Raw genomic sequence first — 20,089 nt, 5'->3', positions numbered from 1 at the left:
AATTACTATAATACCCCTATGTATGGAAAATTACTTGTTATACCCCTAGGTGCAAAATTACCAAATACCCTAGGTTAAATTGACCTAAATGCATGTTTGATCGTTGTTATTTATCGCATGCCATGTTGTTATTATCTCGATGCATGGGACCGGATATTGACGGAGGAAGTACTGAAAGTGGCTTGTCCACGCTTCGGAGGCTTTGCCTCAATTTATCGATAATCGAGCAAAGGTTCAAAATCGTGGAGTGTTAAATGGGTGGGTTGAGCTATTCCCACATGGAGTGTATGGCTGGTACGGGTGGAGTGTAGTGGTTGGTGGGTTGAGTAGTCTCCCAAATGGGCTTGCATATGTTTACCGATGTTGCATGTATTTTGAAATGGGCCTATGGGCCATCTCATTATCTGAATAAGGGGCTAAGGCCCGCTTTATTGTAATCTGAAAAGGACTCGCCCAAGACCATCACACTGAATGGGCTTAGGCCCAATGGGCTTGAGCTGACTTGGACTTTGAATGGGTATTCTTACACACTGAGTTTCCCAAACTCACCCCTTTTATTTTCATCCACGCAGAAATCCCCAACCATAGTGGGCTTGGAGTCGTGAGGGAATTGAGTGGCCACCCGCTCAAAGTTTGATTTTCTTCCGTGAACTGGACATCCTTTTAATTACGTTTGAGGTTTTGGGCTTTTAAATGTAATAAGGCCGCTTATTTATTTTTGATGGTTTTATATGTTTTATTAAGATAGATAATATTTATTTTAACTGTTGAAATTGGATAGCTTTAGGCGTGTTTTAAAAAACAACAGTTGATTTCAAAATAACACGACAACAAGCAAAGCTTCCGAATGAAAGTATTTTCCAAAATTAATTACTTTTCTTAAAAATGACTTAATCAAATCGGTTTCCTAGAAATATCCATGACGTTAAGGTGTGGCAATGGCGGTATGCATGTCAGGATTGGATCCGAAGGAGCTTGGTACTTAAGCAATCCGATGGACTCACCACCTCTTTTCGGTTTCCTACCGGTGCATGCCTTCCTTTCACTTTAACCCTTAATGAATTAATCTTTTGAACATCAAGTACGATTTTCGGACTTAGAATGGAAATTTTTTTTTACGTTTTGATGTGGCATGCCGGATCCGGCCATAACTTCTGGGCCGGGTTTGGGGTGCTACAATATATGAGAAATTGAATGAGAATTAAGCCCATACACGTTTCTTGTTATTTATATGAAGTGTACGACTGACAAGGGTGATGAAGTTATAAACAGAGAGTTACACGGGTTGAAAACACGAGCGTGTGACTCTCCAAAGTGTGAAAATTTTCTAAGTGTTGCAAAAGTTTCATATGTTTACGGTTTGGTCCCGAACCACCCTGAATGTATGTTTTGGGCCCCGTAGGCCCATATAAGGGACGTTAAACAAATGTATGAAAGTTTTTAATTTAGAAAAAATTTTATGGCTGATTTTTTTTACATGATTGATCATATTAAGTTTGGTAATGCCTCGTACCCTATTCTAGGCTCGGAATACGGGTAGGGACTGTTAGAATTCAGTACAGCTTTCTTTAATTTATTCACAATTCAATATCAATAAACTATATTCAACTATGCATTTATCAATTATATTCCATTTTAATTCATTTCAATAACAGTCAATTTCATTTATACCATATCAACTTACTATCTCTGATAGCTTTCACTATATACATATGATTCATATATCTCAAATCACATTTCAATTCATCAAGTGGCATCATATATCATCAGTTCGAACTCCAATCATTTCATGAACCTTTGGTTCATATTTTCAATCTCATATCTAAATTTTCAATTCTCAATTCAATTTCTCATTCCATTTCAATAGCTTGATCAATCAAATTTATTCGATTTATCTTTCACTTATTTACCCCTATTAACAAACTTGGACTTTGACGGATACATGGATTCCAACCCAAACACACCAGTACGGCACATTGTGCCTAAAACGGTACATAGTACCTGATCAGTATACGACACATAAAGTGCCTAAAACGACACACGAGGTGCCTGATACGACACACGAGATGCCTGAAATACGACACATAAAGTGCCTGATCGGTAAAGTCGGCAATTCCCGTACACTTCCAGATTCTATGGCATGCCAATTATATCCGACTCAACCCGACTAGTTAATAGGGTATTTCATTCACTTTCTCAATTTAATAATTCTTTCATCAATATACCATTCTGATAATCACATATATTCACCCATTTTCACAACTCATACAATGTCATTCAATTCAACAAATATATTTCAATTATTCACATTAATTCATAATTCAATACAATTCAATTCACTTTTCAATATCAAATATTCAAATATCACAATCTCATATATCCATATCAATTTTCTCATATTTCCAATCAATATATTTTTCAATATAACATTTATTCAATATTCAAATTTTTACATAAATTATATATATTATATAATTCAATCAAAATAATTTCAATCAATATAAATTAAAAAATTTATTGCATACTAAATCAATCCATTTCAATTGTAAAACATCATAATTCAATCACTAACAATTGCCATATGTATATAAATATAACAAATAATGACTAAGTTCGGATTATAGAAATACAAACCGTATTTTCTCGAGCTAACTCCTGTTGTCTTTGCCATTTTTCCTTGCTTAGCCGAGATTTCCTGAGACAACATTAGCTACGGGATTTAAAACAATTCTTATTCATTAATTCACTACTAATTTATATCTAATTAATACAATTTCTATTCAATTTCTACTTTAATTTCAATTTAATCTTAACCAAATTCACTTACTTTTTCTATCTCAAGTCATACTTCATTTCTATTCAAATTTTGTCCAAACTCATACTTAATTATTAAATTTCCAGCACATTTTCCTAATTTTAAAATTTCATCAATTTAGTCTCTACAACATAAAACTTATGAATTACTTTACAATTCAATCCTTATTTCATTTCTAACTAGAATTCCTATCAATCTAACCCCAATTCATCTTTTTATTCAACATGAACAATATTTAGAAATCTAATAACTTTCAAAATATTAATTTAATTTCATCAAAACTTTGTTCTAAAGCTTTTAAAACATCAAAATTAAGTGAAAAGGGCTATATTAACTTACCAATTAAACTTTAAAGTTTCAAACCTTAAATTTCCCCTTTTCTTTCTTTCCTTTCTTTTTCTCTTTCTCCCCTGTTTCACGTTTGCCTATTCTGTTTCTTTCTTTTTTTATTTCTTTCATTTACTTTGTTTTGTTATATATATATAATATAATAAGTTAATAAATATTTATTTAGTAATCAATATTTATTTTACATTTGTATATATTTTTATTATTACACATGTCATAAATTTTACTATATATTTATCATAATTTAATATATTTATTACATAAAAATCTCATAATATAATTATTTAATTAATAAATATCTTATTTAATATCAAATACTAATATTACAATTGTACACACTTATATTTTCACATTTGTACCAATAAATTTATTACAATTGTCATTATTTAATTTATTTATCAAACAAAATCTCATTATTTAATTATTTAATTAATAAATATCTTTTGTTCTAAAATTAAGTAAATATACAATTATATTCCAAGTGTTCAAATACATATATTACACGTGGAAAGCATTAAATGACTTTAGTTGGTAATAATAGCATCCATGAACTCCTCGTCATTTCCCAAAGCATTCAATGTCTCAGGTGGAAGACATACTTCAATATCAATACTACCTTCTTCAGCTCCACAATACAATGTTATTTTTCCATCAGATTTATTTGCCGACCCAGATCTTACAGCTATTGGCTTTCCCCATCCAAAATCATTACCATACATGTCGAACCGAGGTGAACTGCTTGTGATCAAATTCCGACTCGATACCGAAATCTTCAACAGCTCAGGGCTTGCAATCCATGTCTCAATGAACTTGTTGAAATCTTCACCTGTATTGGCAGCAATCACCTTGTTCATTTCCAATGCTATGCTACCTACTCCTTGTTCTAACAGTTGTTTAACTTTCATCGTCACTTTTTGGATCTTTATCACATTCCCAAAATACTCTTGTGGCAAATCATGTAATCTTTGTCTGCCGCCAATGATAAAGCAGTAATGGGTGTCTTCATTTGGCTCTAAATTTTTGTTGCGAATAATAGATTGCCATAGATGGGACAAGAGTGCTTGAAGTGATGAGATTTGTACCATTTGGTTAGTGGTGGTGGTGGTGCCGGTGCCGACCTCTGCATTGGCTCTTGCTTTGAGGGTTACAATGCTTTGTTTTGAGAAATGGAAAACCCTTTCTTTAAAAAGTGGCACAACAAAATCGTCATGGAAATTCTGGACATGAGATTTAGGAATCTGAATGGGGAAATTGATGCTATTAAAAAACCGACGTTGAAAAACAGGGAGCTTCGGTAAGTGGATTAAACCTCTTGAAATGGCGGACCATGAGTTAAAGAAGTGCCAAAAGGATGTACCGTCGACCACGGAATGGTTCGCCGTGATACCGATGAAAATGCCATCCACAAGCTCAGTCACTTGCACTCCGAGCAATGGGTTAGAAACGCCCTCTATGTTTTTAACACCGTTGAGTGGGAAAAACGAATGAACAATCGACGGAACATAAAGAGGTTCCATAATGTCGGAAATGGTCACTCCATTTGCTTTAGCATGGATAAACAAGGCCCCGATATTATTACAATCGATGAAAAACGAAACCTTTTCGTCGTCATGTTCGGTAGTGGCTAGGCGGCCCGAAAGGGGTGGAAAGTAGAGTAGAGTGTCGGAAAGAGAGGCTTTTAAGTGGTTGATAAAGGAGTTTTCATGTCGTGGTTTGGGAAAAAGGAGACCCTTTTGGACTGGACCGACTAGAAGAAGCTGAAGATCCCATGGAGTTAACTCAACCCTCAGCTGGCTCAACTCGGCCTTGTGAATCACTGCCTGAACCATATCACTCGAGATATATTCAACCCCTGTCATATCTTGGATTCTTACGAGATTAGCTAATAAAAGTAATTGACAAGCTATGGCCATTACATATGCATATATATATACACACACACGTGTATATATAACATATATACTCCGTATGTATACCAAGTTGACAATTAACTAATGGATAAACTATACCATTAATTGCTAAATTATGAAAAAGTTATCGTTTTGGTTATTTAACTAAAAAAATTTATTAAAATGTTCAAATTTTAAAATCGATGTTATATGACTTTTTTTGTTCGTACTGCTTGCATTAATCGAAAACTTCTTTTCCCCTTATTTTTTAAGTTTAGTTTTTTTTTATTTTATGAAATAACTTTAAACATTATGAATCCGTGAACAAAAATTCAAATAACTTGTTTCTTCAATCATCGACATTGGTCGTCAAATTGACTTGGATCTAAGGTATGTTCTTCTACTTGTCGATGGGTACTAATCCATTATACTGACCGTTTAATTATCGTTTGGAATTCACTGACAAAACTTTTTAAAAAACAAAAACGTAATAGTCCAGTGACTTAAATAAATTTTTTTAAATAGTTTATTGACTTAAATGAAATTTTTTGAATAATTTAGTGATTAAATTGTAACTTTTTAATTAAGTGACTAAAACAAAAATTTAACCATAATTTAGTGACTAATGATAAAATTTACCCTAAACTAATTTATTAAAGAAAAGGTTGCCGACAACCTAACCTATCATTACCGTACGGATTAATACGGTGAGACACACAATGGGCCACTAAGATATTAAATGTTTCGTTATTATTAGTGATAATGGTGTAAGAGAATGGATTTTTTCTTGCCAATGAAGTAATGGATAAACGTGTAGAATTTATGTACAAATTTTCCAGCATTGACTTTTAGGCTAGTACTTTCTTATTTATTTTCTCAATTGCTATAATTTTTAAAATTTCTACTTTCAGGACTCATTTTTATTTCTTCTTTGCCCTCAAAACCACTAAATTCCGATCAAAACAAGTTCTAATGATCTTGAACCAACTCGAAAATCGAAAAATGGGTATGACCCTTACGGTTCATTGATCCCCTCTAGCGAGGTATCTAAAGATTGGTTCACCTTGAATATGCTTGAGGTATCTGAATGTGTTGCAAGAATCGTCAATGATTGAATTGGAGGCTTGCATCAGTTTATATCTTTCAGTTTAAGTTGTTGAGTAACATAATTAAGGAACTAGGAATGACAAGTTCAGGAAGATTTGTATGTATAATTCAAAGATAAGGGAAGTTGTGGAACTGACGTAATCGAATGTAGGACATCCATTTGTTGCCGAGACAACTTAATAAATAGAAATATGACGTCAAAAGAGAATCAAGAAGCGTGGCGCATAGTTTATGAACAATATTCAACGACATGCATATATCAAAACAAATCAAGCTTTAAAGTTCATCGCTTGAGTTATTATAAATCCAAAATATGATCACTAATTTATACTCATGAACAACGAATACCAATTAACCAAAATCATTAGGGACTTATAAAACTTCTTAAGACTAGGTACATGCCATTTATAATCTTAATTTCAAAATAGCATTACGTACACCGTAATGAGTTGAGCTTGAGTACTAAATGCTATAAACTTCACAAATTAATCAAAAGTCTCTCAATACTTACGCATGGAAACAAACATTTTTGCATGCTGAGCAACATAATTCAAATTCAAACACATAAAAATATTAAGTAAACAAGCGTACTAAAATAAAATTATAACATATCTTAACCAAGTTTCATACCAATAAATAATTGTAACATCTGCATTTTAACTTGGAGTTAGGTACAATGATGGATCGGGTAAGGAATTATAGGAGAATTCTAGAAATAAAACAAATAGGAATTTTGAGTATTAAATTAGGAAGTACTTAAACTCGATATGAGATTAGCAAATACTCCCTAGATAGGAAAATTTTAAATAGATGTATTGACTAAATTGAAAGAGTAGAGAAATTACTATGGCCAAAGTAGGAAAAATAAAAAAGTTAGCATATACATAGTAATAGTGGAAAGGAAAGGAGGACTAAGAAAAAAAATTGACTCAAAGATAGTTATGAGTCATCCAAGGAATCATAAAAGATGAAAAAGGATAAGATGGTAATTAGTCAAGTAGATATTTTTAGACATAATGATTAGGACTGAAGTGTAAAGATGGATGGCATTTATTAGTAATTTGACATTTTTAATTAAAAAATGATGAGATATTTTTATGGAATGGTGTAGAAAGTGGGAGAAAGTTGTAACACCCCTTACCCGTATCTGTTATCGGAATAGGGTACGAGGCATTACCGGAGCTTATCGAATCATTATTAATTAGGGAAAAAAGTAAAACAAAGTAAACATGTAATATTTAATAAATTTGTATAACATGGTAATTAACTTACTGCTTCTCTATATTCAACATAATTATGCAAAACATAATTATTTGAATTGATCATGAGCCCTAATACCTATTCTTATCACATTGTTAGTCATATAATTCTTATAAATATCAAAAAACATGTATGGGCTCAACTTTCATTAAATTTCTCATATGCATATACTTTTACACATCATTTATTCACATAACTTATAACAATCATATCTATGTATTTTAAATACGCTTTCATAATAATTTGTCTTGATTTCAAACTATCTCACATTGGAGCTTTACTCATCAAATCATTTGAAATACTATTTTTATACAAATAGTACACTTGAGTTGCACAATTCTATAATTATGAACGAACACATTTATAAAATATATTCCATGTTCATATATCATAGTCTCATGTCTCCATATATCAAATATATAACCATAATTAATTTCTTGTGTTTCAGATACATATAACCATACATAAGTATGTCATTCCCTATTTCTTCCTGTCTATCACAATTTCAAATGATAGATTCATGTGAATAAGCTCAATAATAACCATGAAAATACTTACCACATTCTTTCACGCATGTTCCACTTATAACATATATATATATATATATATATATATATATATATATATATTTGGCTTGACATTTACTAAGCAATATCGAATATTCATTTATTAGGCAATATCAAATATTCAAATTATTCTTTAACATATATAATATTTAATTCAAACATGAATTTATAACATTTTTCATTTTAACAAAGTTTAACATTTACCAAATGTAATCGAGCATGTGACCAATTTATGCATAAGTCGCTCACATATTTTCCTCCTCCTCCTCTCCATTCCACATGCTTAATGTATATAACATACTTATAAGTAACGTTATCTATAATTTCATTATTTACTTATATTTATATTCCAAAGCTGTCCATCCATACAATAGTCACTAAATTATTTTTAACTTGAGCTATGAAGCTCCAAATTAAGATCCGCTAATTTTCCTTGAAACTAGACTTACATATCTTCTTACCATAAAATTTTCAGAATTTTTAGTTTATCCAATAAGTACAGTTTATTCTTTAAATTCACTCTTGTTCTGCTGTCTGACAGTTCTGACCCTTCTTCACAAAAAAATAATTATCTCCTCATACGGGATTTGAATAATGTTCTCGTTTATTTCTATTAAAAATAAACTCATTAAGGATTCTAAAAGTATAAATTTAAGCCCCTAATTATTATTTTTCAATTTTTTATGATTTTCCAAATTCAGAATAGGGGAACCAGAAATCATTCTGACCTTCTCTCACAAATTTATTATATCTCATGATTTACAATTCCATTACTTACATCGTTTCATCTATAAGAAACTAGACTCAATAAGATTTAATTTCACATTTTATTCATCCTCTCATTCGATTTCTAAAATTTTTGGTAATTTTTCAAAATTATACTACTGTTGCTGTCCAAAACAGTTTTAATGCAAAATGTTGATTTCCATTTTACCTCAAATTTCACAGTTCATACAATTCAGTCCTTGCTCAATTAACCCCTCAATTGAGCTAATTTTTCTCAATTAATATTTTAGTCTATCATTTTAAACTACTTTATAACCCCTAAAAATCAGGACTTTAGCACTAGACCTTAATTCCAAACTCTTTCATAATTAGGTCCTAAAATCAATTCCCATTAATTTTACTTGATAAAATCATCATATATCAAAATTAAAGCTTCAATTCTATATTTATTCATCATATGCTTCCAACACTCATCCATAGCAACTTTAAAAATTAGCCATGGAATCAAAAACTAATGACATAGTAAGTTGGACCCAATTATAAAAGTCCAAAATCTTAGAAATTTCAAGGAGAAAGCAAGAATTAAACTTACATGAAACTAGAGTATGAAAACCAGCTTGAACCCTCTTCCATGGCTGTTTTTCACCTGATGAAAATGAAGAAAAAATGAAGAGAATTCTAGATATTCCAATTAGGTCTCATTTTTATTTAGTTAATTTTGGCAATTTTTCAATTTTGCCTTTATTTCACCCATTTCCCGACTTTTCTCAGCTATTGCCGCCCAAAATATCTCCTTTGGGCTTATTTGCACTTTAGGTTCTTCCTCATTTGACAATTGAGCTATTTAATCCTTCTAGCAACTTTTACACCTTTTTTAATTTAGTCCTTTTTATTTAATTAATCACCAAACGTCAAAATTTTCTAACGAAATTTTAATACTACCTTATTGACACTTTGTAAATATTTATAAAAATATTTATGGATCAATTTATAATACCGAGATCTCGTAATTTTTTTCTCAATTTCTTGACCAAATAAATATTTATAAAACACAATTTACTATTTCAAAAATCTTTTAAAAGCTACATTTGGCTCATAAATATTAAATAATATAATCTACGAGTTCATTTGTCAAATTTGGTTGTCTCGAACTACTATTTTCGACATCGCTGAAATTTTGGCTATTACAAAAGTTATTATCTTTTTTCCAAGCCCATGTCACTTTCATATCTATCTTTACCCATCTTTTGTTTTTATTTCCTTTGTATCCCTCCTCCATTGTTGAACAGACTAAACTCAAAACCTTCCTTTTTTTTTTAGGATTTCTTTTGTAAACACTATAAATCAGGCTTGTGAACATCTTAATCTCATAAGAGAACCCCCATAGATGTGTTAAAAAGGAGAGAAAGAGCAAGAGTTAGGATTTTAGGTTTTCAAGGAGTTAAAGTAAGAGATGATGAAATTATCATGATATACATGTTTATTTTCATAATCTAACATAGAAGAGTTATTTGATTTTAGTTTTAACTTATAAGTATTATATGTTTTATATGAAATTGAAGAAAAAAGGAAGAAGTGAGAGAATAAAATTGAATGAAAAGGAAAGGAGAAGGCTAAGGAGTGAAGGAAGAAAGAAACACATCATCTCAACCCTTTTGTTGTAAGTACTACAATGATTTAAATTTATTTTCTTTAAATGTTTATAATTTTAGTATCGAAATTATTTATGATAAAAATGTAATATATATATATATATATAAATATTAAACAAATGATTAAATTGTGAAATTATGAAATATGTAAAGAAAAGAATAGGTGAAGAATATGAAATGATATAATTGTTTGAATACTAAGTAATGATGTTGTGAAAGAAATACTATGTGAAAAAGGTATTATAAATGTGATTTATGATTTATTTATTAGGACTAAATTGTGAAATAGTGAAAATGTGAAATATTTTTTGAGACATATTTATTATGAAAAATTTGTACTAAATTCAGTTTTAATGCCCAAGTAGACAGAATTTAGAACTACTAAGATATTAGTGGCATGCCATTAAGAGACCTTAGCGCGCTCTCCGATTATTAGCACCTTAGTGCTATCTATTCATTAGTGCATAATAATGCACCTCTGTATTTGTTCTATATATTCGGTATGTTCTGTAAAAGTCTACTATGGGCTAAGGATATGAAATGTGAACAAAAGTGAATCATCAAAGTGTTGTGGTAAGTTTAGTAACTATCAAAGGTAAGTTAAATTTTGTTAAAGTAAGGTATAGTTGTAGACATTTTCATGTGCGTAAATATGTATTAATTGGATAAGTTTAAACATTATGTTATGATTCATTTACCTATTTATTACTTTGTAGTGCTTACTAAGCTTTCACCAGCTTAACGTGTTTATTTCAACACGTAGGTACAGTTAGACTTGAAGAAGTAAAGTCGAGCTAGGAGATCTCTCATCTCATCACATCTCCAAGAGCTACAAGAGTAGGTACTATATTTTGAGTTAAAATGGCTTGTACATAGGTAGACTAAATGTGTTTCCAAGTGTTAGGGACTAAAATGCAAACTCTTAAAACTTTATCTATTTTAGTATTTTAAATTGAAATATTTTGGTTCTATATGAAATGAATTATTGATAGTTATATATATGCTTGTAATTGTGGTTTGATAATGAGATAATTTGGTTGAATTGGAGTGGTTTTTGAATTGCCTTAAGCCACCTTGAAATGGTTTTAAGTGTTGTAAAGAAACAAAAACTTTGCAAGGGGTTTAGCAAAGCTTTCAAGTGATTTTTAATAAAAATTACCTAAATTAGGCTTTGAAACTTAAAATTTTCAAAACATATTGTTATTTTGGTATCGATTTCAAAAACAAGGTATCGATACTGTAGCGACGTAAAAATTTTAGCTTGGTCGCTAATTAGGGTGTTTGATTGAAAGTTTAAAGACCGAGGTTTGATTTTAAAAAGGGGGAGTCGCCACCGATCCTTTTTATAGGTGTGATCAGACACCTAATAAATCATCTTTTTGAAAAGAAAATTTATTCTCGAACAAAAACGAAGGCTAAATTTAGGTCTACGTGAAAATCCAGAGAAAAAGTAGGGTTCGGGAGTCGGTTACGCGCGAGGAAGGTATTAGCACCCTCGCGACACCCAAAATTGGTATCTCGTAAAACACGTGTTGTCTTGATTTTCAAAAATACGAGTTCAATGTAACATTTAGTCGTGATCCGATTGAAAGGACGAGAAACTTTAATTTTTTCAGTTTTTGAGAAGGACATACCGTTTTGACACGAGTCAATTGATGTTCACCCAACATAGCGATGAAATTCGATGACTTAATGTTAAATCGGTAAGTTGCCTTGATTATTGAAATTAATTAAAAAGCAAGAATATGATTTTCGACGTAATGCAAAGCAAAATTGATATGGAATAAACATAAATAAATGAAAGAGCTAGGTATATATTAAAGCAAATAATCAATGTGACAATAATATTAAAACGATAAAGATATATGCGATATAAAGCGTAATACTAGAATTAAACATGACATAGAGACAATGAATATATATACATAAAAACAGAATAATAAGTGATAATAATGAAAATAATAGGTATAATAAATAATGTAATGATATATGGGAATAATACTATACAAAAGGCGATATATACACATAAAATAGAAAATATGTATGAAAATTAATAATAAGTATAATCGGGATAAAAATAAATGTAATAATAATATATACATAAAAATGATATTAAGAGCATGTACGTCAAGATATATATATAAATAGTAATAGTGTCGAAATATACCATATACAAGATTTGAAATCTATACATAAAATAGTAAAAAATATATATAACTTGTATTATTAAAATATGTACATAATATATACATATATATGTAGCACATGTTAAAGAGAACATATAATATACATATATTTCAAAAGATAATAATAATATTTAAAGAATAACTATTAATATGTTACATAAAGTATATAGATATGCATGCTAGAATATTTATTGAAATTAAAACTAATACTAATGGTAGTAAAACAAATAATATAATATAATATAAATTAGGTAATTAAAACACTATGATATGAATACATATATAATAATAATAATGAGGATAATATAAGTATATACACGAAATAGTATAGAAAAATATTTAACTAATAACATTAAAATATATATATGATAATACATAAAAAAATATTAGAAAATATATGTGCATAATATACATATGAAAATATATACATAATATAGTATTGAAATATGATAATACAACATTACAAATATATATGATATATATAAAATATAATATTAAAAGCATATATAACGTATAAATATATATATATATATATATAATATAATACATAAGTATGTTAAATACATATACATATATAAAAGATCATACACTAATACATGTAATAAATAAATATAATAAGTATATAGGTTATAACTAATAATAATAAATAATAGAAAATAATAACAAAATAATTTGAAAATAAACAAGAAACTAACAAGAAAGACTAAATCGAATAAATGATCGAATTCTGGGACAAAAATAGAAATAAAATAAGGCACAGGACCGAATTGTAACGCTCGCGTGACCTAAAGGGACCAAAAGCGCAATATTCCCTACTGTTAAAACTCTGCGCTGCACGGAGGGACTAAGTTGAAAACCATGAAAAATTTTGGGGCCCAAATTAAAACGTAAAAACTTAATTGTAAATGTATGAAAAAGCGGAAGGACTGATTGCGTAAATAGCTTCTCCCTTAAAAAAACACGCGAATCCTAGCAGGTCAGGTCGGGTCGGTCCGACCCAGGGCAAAACGACGTTGTTTTGTGCCCTGGGTTTTAAACCCAAAACGGTGCCGTTTTCGACCCGTATAAATACCTCCAAAATCAGAAAAAAAAATCATTTGAAGCCCAAATTAGAAAAAAAAAAAAAAGGAGAGAGGGGGAGCCGAGCGATTTCCTGTCAGGGGGAGGGGTACCGGTCCAATCGCCGGACCGTCGCCGGCACCACCGTGCACGGTGGCCGGAAAAGGTAAAAAATTTGGTTTTTTTTGTTTTTTTTTTGTTTTTTTTTTACTTTGTACGTTCTATAATATTATTTATATTTATGTGTTTATAAATATAAGAGAAATAGGTTAGAAAATAAGACGAAAAATAAAAATAGAAAAATTTACCTTAAGGCTTTGATTTCGAGATTTTGGCTGCTGAATTTGTGTTATTCTTGTATATTTTTTTTTATATGTTTTCGATCTGTTTATGTATATATTGAAATCTAATCCTTGTATTGATGAAAAATCGAACCACCCTTTTTCAGTTTTCCATTCGGCTTTATATAGCCCTTTACCAATCTGTTTTCTATTACTTTCTGTCTCTTCATTGCTACTTGCAGGGGATGGGAGGTGCTGCAGAGCTGGTAGCAAACGTGACCAGTGGCAGAAGCAAGTGGGTGAACGGTGGTTGGGGTAGGTTCGGCAGCTGCTGATTAGGGTTAGGTGTTTTGTTAGGGGTTTGGGCTTAAATGGGCTGAATAGGTAGTTAGGTTAGTAGTATTTGGGTTTGGTTTGTAATGAATGGCCCAAAATTGGCCTATAACAGATACCTTCATCAAAATTTAAATTTTTAGAGTTCTAAAATGCTATTTTGATATCGATTTTCTGCAGAGGTATAAATACCTTTCTCACCTATCAAATATCGATGCACCCTCAAGAAATGTGTATATCTGTACAAGCCCAATTTGCAGGCCCAGATTAAACCAAATGACCCACTAAACCCAAACCTAATACCTAACCCTAACCCAATTAGCCCAATACCCAAAACAAAAAAAAGAAAAGAAAAGAAAAAGAAACCCTAAATCACCTAATCCCACTGCCTTAGTTGTATTGATATTGCAAATAGCACTTGCCTCCACCGCCGTTTGCCTGCCATACAAAAAGAAGAAAAGACATTAAGTATATATATATATATATATATATATATATAATAAAGTTTGTAAATGGCTATAAAAAGGCCATACTAAAACCATTGTAAAGGGAGAATAATTTTTTTTTGGAGCAAATATAAAAAAAAAGCATTTGACAATTTTTAGATCTAAGCACAAAAGAAAGCAGAGATCCAAGCAACACCAAAGAAACAGGAAAATAAAAGTTGAAATATCAAGAATCAAAATCTAAAACAAAAGGTGATATTACATTATTATTATTTTCTTTCTATTTATTATTTTTTTCCTTTTTATTTTATTTTCGAATTTGCTTACCTCTACATACAATATATCATAAGGACATAAAAAAAAAAAAAGAAGCAAAAAATGTACCTTCGGGAGCCAGCGACGGCGACCGGCGGGGCATATGGCGGCTTGTTCACCGGACTTTAACTCTGGCTAGGGGGTGAGAGAGAGGGAACTCGCGACCCGACCCGCCTAGAAAGAGGATCCGCACATTTTTTTTAGCGGAAGGGCTATTTGCACATTTAGCCCTTCCGCTTTTTCATGTCTCTATAATCAAGTTATTGCTACTTTAAATTCGGCCCTAGAATATGTCCTGTTTTTCAATTTGGTCCTCGACCACGCGCTGCTTTTTAGGATGGGGAATATTGCGTTTTCAGTACTTCTAGGATATGCGCATGCTGCAATTTGGTTGTTTTTCTTTTTGTTTTCTTTGAAATTCACCCCAAAATTCGTTTTTGCTTTGATTTTCGTCCCTCTTCTACTCTTTCTCATTATTTTACTTTAATTTTAATTTTATTCATGCTATTATATTTTAATTACTGTTATATTTTTGTCATACTTATATATATGTATATTATATATATTATATAGTATTATTAATAGTTTTACTATTATTTTTTTATTTTTTATGACACCTATGTACTCTATAAATATATATGTATTATGTTCCATATCACACATATTTATATATCAATATTATATTATGTATATTTCTTTTTAAATACTATATATATATGTATGTATATTTAGATATTATATGTATGATATTTATGTTATGTACATACTTTTAATATTATCATGTATTTATTTTTTACATATGTATATATCTATGTAATATCATTAATAGTTATTTTTAATATTATTATGCATATACTGTGTAAATATTTTAAATATTATATTTTATTATGTATATATTTTAATACGGATACATTTTTATTACTCGTATATATATTTTAATATTATATTTTTATTGTTATGCATATACTTTAATACTATATCATTTTTATTTTTATTTTTCATATCATCTTATGTTTATGTTTTTCAAACTATATCATGTATATATATTTATATAGTTATTAATAGTGTTTTTTTATTATGTTTATTTCTAATATGTATGTGTTATGTATTTACTTCTAATACTATGTATTGTATATTCTTACTATAATCATTATTACCATCACCATTATTTTTATTATCATATTATTGTCATTTTTTTATCATTCATTATTTCCTATCCTTTATAATATTATTATTGTTATTAACGTACATTATTATTATCAATTTACTATTAATTTTACTTTTATTATTACTACTATATTATTATTATTATCATTATCATTATTATTATTATCATATTTATACTTATATTTATTTTATCCTAATGTCATTTATTATTATTATATATATACATATCCATTTACTACTGTTTTTATATACATATATTTTAAATATTATTACTATTTTTTATTACCATTATTGTTATTATACTTGTATCTATATGTATTTTGTTTTAATACCATTATTATTACTACTTCCATTATCTTTTATCTCTAACTATTATTATTATTTTATATATATTATTATCTATATTATTATTATTACTATTATTCTTTATTGTCATGGTTAATATTTTTATAGCTATTATTTTTATTACTAATATTACTATTGTTATATCTAGTATTATTTTTACTTTCATTATAATTACTACTATTATTATGGAGTCTTTAACATTTTTTAATTTATTCGGTCATTTTCAAATTAGCATTTTTACGAAGAGGGATCGTATTTCAATGTCTTTCAAGCTTTTGTTTTTTTCGACACTAAGACACTAATTAATCAACTAGGTACCAATTTTTGGGCGTTGCAAGGGTGCTAATCCTTCCTCGTGCGTAATCGACTCCCGAACTTGTTTTCTTGATTTACGTGGACCAAAATCGTTGTTTAAATAAATTAAACCATTTATTAAAAACAACCACTTTTACAAGGTGATCCAATCACACCTAAAAAGATTGGTGGCGACTCTCGTTTTCGTTTTTCTCCAAGTTGATACCCGTTTGCCAAAAAAATGATTACGACAATATCATTTTCAAATATCATATAAACCAAGCTTCATTATCATAGATTTAGTTACATATCATATTTATACTATAACCCAAATAATTGATTACGAACTCAAAAATGTATATACGAATTAATACATCCAATTATGCTTGTGACCAAACAGGGAATTAAAGCTACTAATATATCTTGACCCAATAGAGAATACGAGATAATGTGTCCTCAATCCAACTGGGAATTAAAAAACTTTCCTCTCAATCCAACAGAGAATACAAGAGTCAAATAAAGTGCATCGAATGTTAATTGTACCAGAGTGCTAGAATAGTTCTCGACCCCCAAAGCTCTAGAGAACTATCAAATAATATGTGTCTAACACTAAAATTTCTTTCAATGCAAATAAATCTTATAATATGCCAACTATATTCGAAAACGATTCGACGTGATTTAATAGAGCATTTTCGTATATTAACATTATCAAAACATATATCATTCATTATTCCCAACTAATTAATATGCAATCACTTTAACACATATGAACCATTTTAAATTCATCAAATCATAGTCAATCATTTCACATCAATAATTCATCATGATACCACAATCAACGACATACCATTCCCAATGCCATCAAACCAAACAGTGCATTATATAAATATCATTAAACCATCATTAATAACTCTTTAACACATATATTTTTATCACTAGGTAAATTTTATTATTTATTATTTTATTATTTTATTTTATTTTATTATATATATTTAAACGCAAGCACGACTTAACACATTATTAAATATCTAACTTTAATCAAAATTTCATTTAAGTTTTAAGGATACAATAACACTTATCCCAAATAAAATGAACCAACTATTTCATCCATTAAACATATATTATTCACAAATTATTGTATCAACCAAATATCAATAATAAATTCTCTAATCTAAACTATTTAATTAAGTCTTATAAAGAAAATGAATTAGGTTAATACAAACTGTAACTGTCTTGTGTACTTTATTTTTTGAAGTTTCGATTACCTCTTTAGTTTACTATATTAGTATTATGAATTTGGATAGGCAGTGTATTTATCTGTAATTAGTGTAAAAATAACAGTAACGGTTAGATTAAATACTATAACGATATTGTAGCATGAGATAAAAACAAATTAAACACACCGCACCGTATTCCACCGCCTATCCAAACTTACCCTTTAACTAACTTGAGTTCTCCGGCACATACCAATTAAGCTTTCTTTCACTATCTAACAACAATTGAACATAGCTAATTTCCCATTACATTTTCTCCTCTGCCTTTACCCACGTCTCTCTATTTTCTTCTCTCTAAACCTTTTCTAATTTTTGTCAAATGGAGACAAAAATTTTAGCCCCCTACAGCCGGTTAATGCTTAGCATTCGAGTGGGTTTGTTGTCATTAAATAATAATGACACTTAGCACATCAACTTAATCTTATTACTCTCAACGACATCTAGCCATGATCTCTTAATTATCCTTTAAAATTTATTTCATAATATCAAATTTCTCCACTTAGTAATCAACTCAAGTTTAGCTTCCACTAACTTGGGCCAATTGCCTTTTAACTCCATTTTTATATTATGGTACAATTATAGTTAAGCCCCTCCAAGTTGACCAGAATCTCAATTTAATTTACCAAGTTTTCTGTCCTTCAGGGTTGCAATTTTGGTTACTTCTAGCGGGATCAAGTTGGTTCGGATATTTTTTACAATATCTAGGTGGTTGCTCCACCTGACGTTGTTGGTAATATTCTTTTAGGCCGAATGGTTGACCATATTGGTTGTATGCACCATAACCCTGATATTATGCGATTACTTGTTGCTAATAATATTGCTTCTGATTAGAATACTCCCCCTAACCGTGTTGGTTATCTCCATACTGGTTAGAATACTAGTTTTGGAAACCCTTTTTGTATTTGAACTTGTTTTCTTGCACTTTTGAAATGTTCCTAGCCAGTCAAGCTATAGCTTCTTCCTCAAATTCCCACTGACAACACTAACTATTATAACAATTAACACAAAGTGTTGGGGTAGATTGTGATGGTGGCTTACACCATGTATGGTGCAAAAAGCCATTGAGGCTAGAGGCCTAGGATGATGTTTTAGCATAATGATAGCCAATGGTTTATCTTGTATTGTGTCTCTTCCCTTGATCTTTGAAAAGAGAAGTATTTATAGAGGATGGTTTAAAGTTTATTCCTCGTAAAATGATTGTCTTATTAATAGAATCAAATTTAGACATAGGTTAAAGTATGGCATAGATGTATCTTCATGCGAGGTTGGTGTGCTTGGGAAGTTGAGAGAATTAATAAGATTTGATTTGAGGTTCCATCTATCCTTGATTGAATAATGACGATGTTTTTCATATCGTGAGGTATTCATGTATGACGTGCTTATTATGTATAACAATAGTAAATGAACTTTTAAATAATTTTATTTCACTAATATGTTAAAGGTGCGTTTGATTTACAAAATGTAATATTACTTCTAATTATAGGATCATTAAAATGTAAAATTTCTTAGTATATTATTGGGGATGTTACATTACTTTATTTGGTTCATTTAATTGGAATATAATTTTTATTATTTATTTGATAAAATATAAAATTAACTAAAAGTGCATTTTACTAGGCTATCATGACTATAAAATTTGCATTTTGTTTTTTCAGCATGAATAAAGAAAGAACTTGAAACAATTTTAGAAATCATTAATATACAAATTAATCATACACACTTCAAATTTAGTTTTTTTTTAAGGATCAAATAAACTTTAAATAAATTCAAGATATCAAAAGCCATGTGTTGATACATTATTTTAAGACTGTTATAAATTGGAATAATGAGTGAAATTTTAAGCTACAAAAACTATTGGTCACAGAAAAATAACCCAAGCACATTGTTTAAGAATAAAACAGGATGACTGGAAAAAAAAACAATTTTTGGGCATTGATCAACCCATACTAAAAATTGAATGCAACTATCACTATAATTACCATGAAAAATTAAACACAGATATTTTAAATTTTATCTTGATTTTTAA

At 29.5% G+C, this 20,089-nt stretch overlaps 1 protein-coding gene and 1 long non-coding RNA gene across 2 annotated transcripts; one reads left to right on the top strand and one right to left on the bottom strand.

Annotated features, from left to right (window-relative positions):
* Window positions 1-3,687: 3,687 nt before the first annotated feature.
* LOC108485216 (uncharacterized acetyltransferase At3g50280-like) lies at window positions 3,688-5,022 on the bottom strand. Its single transcript, XM_017789053.1, has one exon. The coding sequence runs from the start codon at window positions 5,020-5,022 to the stop codon at window positions 3,688-3,690; it is 1,335 nt and encodes a 444-aa protein (XP_017644542.1).
* Window positions 5,023-10,000: 4,978 nt separating this feature from the next.
* Window positions 10,001-11,405, top strand: LOC128293931 (uncharacterized). Its single transcript, XR_008284088.1, has 2 exons — window positions 10,001-10,371; window positions 11,127-11,405. It is a non-coding gene; the product is annotated as an uncharacterized LOC128293931 (long non-coding RNA).
* The last annotated feature ends 8,684 nt before the right edge of the window (window positions 11,406-20,089 follow it).

The sequence above is a fragment of the Gossypium arboreum genome, chromosome 6 (genome assembly GCF_025698485.1).
Source record: "Gossypium arboreum isolate Shixiya-1 chromosome 6, ASM2569848v2, whole genome shotgun sequence".
Classification (NCBI taxonomy): domain Eukaryota; kingdom Viridiplantae; phylum Streptophyta; class Magnoliopsida; order Malvales; family Malvaceae; genus Gossypium; species Gossypium arboreum.
Note: the sequence above shows the minus strand (reverse complement) of the source record. Positions and strands in the feature narration are given on the sequence as shown.